Genomic DNA, 7,523 nt, shown 5'->3' with positions numbered 1-7,523 from the left:
GGGACTTAGTTGCAGCCCAGTGCTTGCCTAAGAATCTGAAATCCTCCCGAGTGAAGAGCAGACCTCTCACTCAGGAGCTTAGCTGCAACCCAGTGCTCCCCTAAGAATCTGAAATCCTACCGAGTGAAGAGCAGACCTCCCACTCGGGGGGCTTAGCTGCAGCCCAGTGCTCCCCTAAGTATCTAAAATCCTACCGAGTGGAGGGCAAACCTCTCACTCGGGTACTTAGCTACAGCCCAGTACTCGCCTAAGTGAATTAGGATGCAAGCCGATGGCAATAAGCGCTTTGCTTCAACCTGCAAAGGATGCCTCAAACCAAACGCAAGCATATTCAGTGACGAACCCAAGTTCGGATAATACCTAATGGAACCGAAAGTGCTCAGGCGCTCAGCCTGTTAAGGTTTATCGGTTACAAAACCCACTTGGCATACCGAGGCAAATTTAAAGTACCAAGCTCAGAAGTTTTTACCCCTCCTGTGGAGGGCTGGAAGGTGCCACAAACTCGTCCAGATCAATTCCATCTGCAATCCGAGTGGCAGCAGCGATGAAGGTCTCCATGAAAGATCTGAAATCGTGCTTCTTGGTGTTGGCCACCCTGAGAGCCACCAGCTTGTCCTCTCGTGCATCCTTGCAGTGAACGCGGACCAGAGATAGAGCAACATCCACGCCGCTCCTGGCCGAGGACTTCTTCCACTCTTGCACTCGACTTGGGACCTCGTTCAGTTGAGTCATCAGAGACTCGAGGTCGTTCTGGAGTGTCTCTCTGGGCCAAAGTGTTGTGTCGATGCGGGAAGTTGCGACCTTCAGCCTTGCGAGATAATCGATGACGGCAGCAACACGAGATTCAAGTCGGAGCACATTCATGGTGACTTCATCTTTCACAGGAGAGTTGATGGGGTCCAGGTTTACTTCCAGTCGACCAGTCTCCTCTTCAAAGTTCTAACAAAATTCTGCAAGCACAACCACTGAGTCAAGACAAACAGTCAGAGGTTACAATTGAAATATTTGTTTGACACAAAGGATTACCTTCAAGCATGAGGAACAACTTCTTGGCGAGTCCACCCAGATAAGCCTCCAGATCATTCTTCTTTCTCTCCAACTCGCTGGCCTTGTCATTCAGGGTGGTCTTGTCGCTTTTTAGTCGAGTGACCTCCTGGTTGGCAGCATCAAGAGCAGCTTTCAGATTGGTGTTTTCTTCTTCAAGCTTAGTCACTGAAGCCAGCTTCTCATCCGCTAGCCTGGTCTTCTCTAAAGCAGTTTTTTTTGCATCTCAGCCAAGTCAAGCTCTTGTTTCTTCAGGGCGTCCCTCACTTTGCCTACAAAATTACAGTGAGATTAGATTCGGAAACAAGTGAGAGGCAAAGGCAGTCGTCAAAAGCCTCACCAAGCATACCTTTAGCTTCCTCCTTCGCCTTCGTCAAGTTCTCTTGGGCCAGTTTCAGATCGAGCTCGAGCTGAATGTGTTTGTTCTCCAACTCAGTATAACGAGCCGCAAGGTCACAGGATTTCTACGAAGAACCAATCGACAGATGTCAAAGACAATTCACTTCCGAGTGAGTAAGGAAAAATCATAGCGTTTCTAAGACTACGGCCGAATGCAAACATTCGACCATAGTCTCGGGGACTACACCCAGTGGGTGCACTCAGCGTGCCCCCACTAGTTTCATCAAGAGTCGACCAGTCGACCAACAAAAAAAAAGAGGCAATGTTCTTTAGACTATAGTCGACTGCCAGCAGTCGACCACAGTCTCGGGGACTACACCCAGTGGGTGCACTCAGCATGCCCCCACTGGTCTATGAATATATTCGACCTTGTCGAGTAAAGAAAAACTCAAAAGCATAAAGACTATGGTCGACTGCCAGCAGTCCACCATAGCCTTGGGGACTACACCCAGTGGGTGCACTCAGCGTGCCCCCACTAATCTGGAATTTCAATCGACACACGCCCAGTGGGTGTAGGACAGACTCTAGGAATTTCAGAAAGAAGAACAGGCAGTGACCGACTGACCTGAACATTACTCTGGAGTGCCGAACTGGCATCATAGGCTGCTTGGCTGGCTTCTCGAATTGCCTTCACTTGCTCCATCATGACCCTCGCTTGGCGTATCGCCTCTTTAGCAGCACTAGCTTGGTCTTCTGGAATGGGGTAGGTGGAGAAAAGCGAGGGTTCAGCAGCACTCGACGACGAAGGGTGAGCACTCGTCAATGGCACCGCGAAGGTTACGGTGGGTCGAGTGACGTTGTCTCCCTCCACGACCAACGTCTCGGGTGCAGGCACATCTCGAGTCGCCTTGCCAGCAGGCGTTTTCTTGCTCCTCCTTTGCCTCGGTGGTTCTTCGTCGTCGTCAGGAAGGTCAATAACGATGTTAGATGAAGCTGTAGAAAGAATCAAAATTAGAGACAATAAGTCAGTCGACTGAAAACGGCGTCACAAGAATCATACCTGGTTGCGAGGTAACAACATCCTCCATCTCGTGGTCTTCAGCCTTGGCCGAAGTTTCAGAAGTAGCAGCGCTGCAGTTCCAAAAGCCAGTCGATTGGCCCATGAGTCGACCAAGAACAAGTTCATGAAATAGGGAAAGCTCAAAACTACCATTACCCTGAGATAGTGGGGATCACCATCTTCATCTTCGGCAAGACCTTTGCGGGCTTCAATGGTACCACTCGAGATTGCTTCGGAGCCTTCTAAGTCGGCGCCAGAGAAGTGGTCCGAGGGCGCTTGGTCGACTGGGAAGCGGTCGCGACCCTCTTACCCCGCTCAGTCGCTGGATCATGGGCAAGCTTCGAGCGTCTTTCCGAGCGGGGAGGTGCAACTTCCTCCTCCTCCTCCTCTTCTTCCTCCTCACCAGAGTCGTCACCCTCGTCGTCGTCATCAGCATCCGAATCCCACTCCTCCGGGCTTTCTCCCCCGCTTCCTTCCCCTCCTCAGTCGGCGTCTGCGCCCCATTGGGCATCGAGTACAATTCAGTGGTGGCCTGTCAGACAAGCAACAAAGCAAGATAAAGATCAACCGACCAATTCGCAACAAAGAAGAATGGATGAAACAAATTTACGCTCAGAGATAAGCGGCCATACCTTGTCCGGCGTATAGGTACAGTCGAGTGGCGGGATCCTCCTCGCCCCTCGAGGGTTGTCCTTGTTCCCTGTGATGGCGGCCACCCACCTCTCCAGCGCGGCGTCGTCGACTGCCTCTGGATGGACCCGAGTGGTGTCTTCAGTATCGCAGTACAGCCACATCGGGTGGCCTCGGTACTGGAGCAGTTGGATACGCCGCCTAAGGAAGACTTCCAGAAGATCCATGCCCGTCACTCCGTCCCGAACGAGTTGGACCACGCGCTCCACCAACATTTTTACCTCGGATTTCTCCTCAGGAAGCACCTTCAGAGAAGACGGTTTGTCCACTCGGACCATGGAGAACGGAGGGAGACCAGTCGACTGCCCCGGCATCGACTCGTCTTGGCAGTAGAACCAAGTCGACTGCCACCCTCTGACCGACTCAGGAAGGGTCATGGCCGGGAAAGTGCTCTTATTCCTCAACTGGATCCCAAGACCCCCGCACATCTGTATAACATTGGTCCTCTCATCACCCGGGCTTGCCTTTCTTACTGTCTGCGACTGACAGGTGAATATGTGCTTGAAGAGACCCCAGTGCAGTCGACAACCCAGGAAGTTCTTGCACATGGACACAAAGGCAGCAAGATAGGCGATGGAATTGGGATTGAAATGGTGGAGTTGTGCCCCAAAGAAATTCAGAAACCCATGGAAGAACACACTCGGCGGCAGAGAAAAACCACGATCTACGTGAGTGGCTAAGAGAACGCACTCACCCTCCTGCGGCTGCGGTTGACACTCGGACCCCGGGAGCCTCGCTGACCCGTGGGGGATCAGTCCCTCATCGGCCAGGTCGTCGAGGTCCTTCTTAGTGATGGTCGAGCGGATCCAATCCCCTTGGACCCAACCCTTCGGCAGGCGGGACCTCGACGAAGATCCGCCCCGACTGGATGGTCTCCCCTTCGCTTGCCCCGTCGCCGTCGCCTTCTTTGCACGCTCTAGAGCCGCCGTCTTCTTCTTCACCATTATCGCCGACGAAGCGCTCGAGAGGTGGATAAGGCGGAGGTAGGAGCAGGCGCCGTGGGTGGAGGCAGAGAGGGAAGAGAGGAGAATGGGGAGGCATTGTTCAAAAACTCACCCCGACGCTTTATATAAGGGCGCTTCCGAGTGGCTGACGAGTGGGTCCGAGCAGATCTATCACATCCCAAAACAGTCACACACGTACGATACATGGCGAAAAAGGCGGCATAGAAATCGAGGCGTCCATGCCTTATCCCGCCCGATTGCTGCGGATCGCCCCACTTCGCGCGCTTCCCAAATTTCAGATCCCGCAAAATCCACTAATAGCAGATCAATTTGTCAGACGATATCCTTCCCGCGATCCGTCGCTCGGAAGTTCACCAAAGTTCAAAAGTTCACTCGACAAATGATAAGAATGGATCAAGGCGACTGAAGTAAAAGTCGACGCCAACGCTGAAAGAAGAATCGCCGATCCAAGATACGACATAATCAAAGTACAGTAAACAAGTCGGAGAAAATCGTCAACTCCTTCCTCACTCGAACCTCGATCCATTCGGGGGCTAATGACGAGGTTATGTACCTAGGGTAGGGTCATGGACCTATCTAGGATAGCATGCCCAAGGACATCATCATACGAAGCTACCTTCCAGTCGACCAAGAGAAGTTCCACTCGACCAAGGGAGACTCCACTCGACTGGCTAGAAGACACTCGACCATGAAGATGCACTCGACCATCAGAAGTTCAGGATCTACTCTGCATCCAAACGGTCTGTAATTGAATAGTCTTAATGGTCATGATGACACTTTATGTGTGGCGTTACCAGTAACGCCCAGCCTTAATGTACTTTAACCCTCCTCTACGTGGGCTGGCTGGGGTCCTGGCGTCCTCTATATAAGCCACCCCCCTCCACTGGTAGAAGGGTTCGCACCCCTGTAACTCATATACACAGAGATCAGTCGACCGCCTCCGGGCTCCGAGACATAGGGCTGTTACTTCCTTAGAGAAGGGCCTGAACTCGCTAAACACTCGTGTGTACAACTACTCCATAGCTAGGACCTTGCCTTCTCATACTTACCCCCCATTCTACTATCAGACTTAGAACCACGACAGTTGGCGCCCACCGTGGGGCAGGTGTCTTAGCGACTTTTTTGGAGAAGTTGCAATTTGTCCGATCGCCTTCATCATGGTTTCCGGTGGAGCTCAGGTCGAGGGCCACGAGATCCGTCTCGGTGCGCTCACTTTCATCGCTGACGACTCCGCTTGGCTCTAGGAGGCACCACTCGACATCGACGCGCTCCCCGTCCGCGGGGCGACGCACTTTCGGGCGTGTGTCCGCGACGTCTTGCTGCGACAACCGTCGACCCCGTACCGGTCGACTCCTGCGATGGGTGAGACACGCAGTGGCTCGCCAATCGGCCACCACCCAAGTCGCGGCGATCGAGCCCGACGAATCTCTCTACGGCATGTTCGACTGGCTCCGTAGAGACTGCATCCGAGTGCGATAGCAGTGATCCGGCGGCGGAAGTCCTGATGGTCAACGGGCCACGTAGTCCTCCCGGTTTCCCCCACGGCGACGGGGTGGACGACGAGGACGACCCTGCTCAAGCCCATGAAGAGTACCAACCCGAGCCGCTCACTTCCCAGCAGAGGGAAGAACTTCGCCGCCGGAACATGGATGCTCTGCATACTTGTAACGCCCTCGATGCGACTATATCTCCCACGTGTCGAGGCACGACTTAGAGGCATAATCGCATTGAAGGCATATGTCGCAAGTGAGGTAATCTTCACACAACCCATGTAATATAATAAGGAAAAGGATACATAGTTGGCTTACAATCGTCACTTCACACAATTACATGAATAAAGCATTACATCAACCAAATACAATCAGGGCCCGACTACGGAACCAAAATAAAAGAAGAACTCCAAATGCGACAAAGGTCCCCGATCGACCCCAACTGGGCTCCACTACTGATCAACTAGAACGAAACAAAACAAAAGGGCAAGATCTTCATCGAGCTCCTCCTTGAGCTTGGTTGCGTCATTTGCACAGACTCATCAGCACCTGCAAGCTGGTTTTGGAAGTATCTGTGAGCCACAGGGACTCAGCAATCTCGCACCCACGAGATCAAGACTATTTAAGCTTATGGGTAAGGTAAAGGTATGAGGTGGAGCTGCAGCAAGCGACTAGCATATATGGTGGCTAACATACGCAAATGAGAGCGAGAAGAGAAGGCAAAGCACGGTCGATAAAGGTATGATCAAGAAGTGATCCTGGACTACCTACGTCAAGCATAACTCCAACAACCATGTTCACTTTCCGGACTCCGCCGGAAAGAGACCATCACGGTTACACACGCGGTTGATGTATTTTAATTAAGGTCAACTTCGGGTTTTCTACAACCGGACGTTAACAAATTCCCATCTGCCCATAACCGCAGGCACGGCTTTCGAAAGATAATACCCTGCAGGGGTGTCCCAACTTAGCCCATGACAAGCTCTCACGGTCAACGAAGGAATAGACCTCCACCCGAGACACTCCGATCAGACTCGGTATCTCGGTACAACAAGACATTTCGACTGGGTACAACTAAACCAGCAACACCGCCCGAATGTGTCGACAAATCCCGATAGGAGCTGCACATATCTCTTTCTCAGGGCACACTCAGATGAGACTAGCTACGAGTAAAACCAACCCTCAAGTTTCCCCGAGGTGGCCCCGCAGGCAGCTCAGTTCGGACCAACACTCAGAGGAGCACTGGCCCGGGGGGGGGGGTTAGAATAAAGATGACCCTTGAGTCTGCAAAACCCAAGGGAAGGTGGTAGGTTGTTAGTGCAAATGATAAAACCAATGTTGGGCATTGCTGGAGGAGCTTTACTTAAGGCGAACTGTCAAGGGGTTCCCATTATAGCCCAACCGTGTAAGGAACGCAAAATCCGGGAACATAACACCGATATGACGGAAACTAGGGCGGCGAGAGTGGAACAAAACACCAGGCATAAGGCCGAGCCTTCCACCCTTTACCAAGTATATAGATGCATTAATTAAATAAGATATATTGTGATATCCCAACAAGTAAACATGTTCCAACAAGGAACAACATCTCCATGTTCCAACAAGGAACAAACTTCAATCTTCACCTGCAACTAACAACGCTATAAGAGGGGCTGAGCAAAGCGGTAACATAGCCAATCAACGGTTTGCTAGGACATGGTGGGTTAGAGGTTTGACATGGCAATTTGGGAGGCTGACAAGCAAATGGTAGGCATCGTAGCATTGGCATAGCAAGAGCGAGCAAACTAGCATAGCAAAGATAGTGGTGATTTCGAGGGTATGATCATCTTGCCTGAAATCCCGCAAGGAAGAAGAACGAATCCAAGAAGAAGACAAACAGCCGTAGACGAACGAATCCTCACAACTCCGGAACGAAACCGAAGCTAACGAGAGAAG

General features: G+C 51.9%; 1 protein-coding gene across 1 annotated transcript in view; it reads right to left on the bottom strand.

The window, feature by feature from the left end:
• Positions 1–2,471, bottom strand: part of LOC123157785 (uncharacterized) — a 16,248-nt gene extending 13,777 nt beyond the window's left edge. The window contains exon 1 of the mRNA XM_044575986.1: positions 2,444–2,471. Within this exon, the coding sequence (XP_044431921.1) occupies positions 2,444–2,471 (28 nt within the window). The remainder of the gene's footprint in view (positions 1–2,443) is intronic.
• Positions 2,472–7,523: the final 5,052 nt, after the last annotated feature.

Source organism: Triticum aestivum, chromosome 7B (assembly GCF_018294505.1).
Source record: "Triticum aestivum cultivar Chinese Spring chromosome 7B, IWGSC CS RefSeq v2.1, whole genome shotgun sequence".
In the NCBI taxonomy this organism is placed as follows: domain Eukaryota; kingdom Viridiplantae; phylum Streptophyta; class Magnoliopsida; order Poales; family Poaceae; genus Triticum; species Triticum aestivum.
This window is presented reverse-complemented; position numbering and strand designations above follow the sequence as displayed.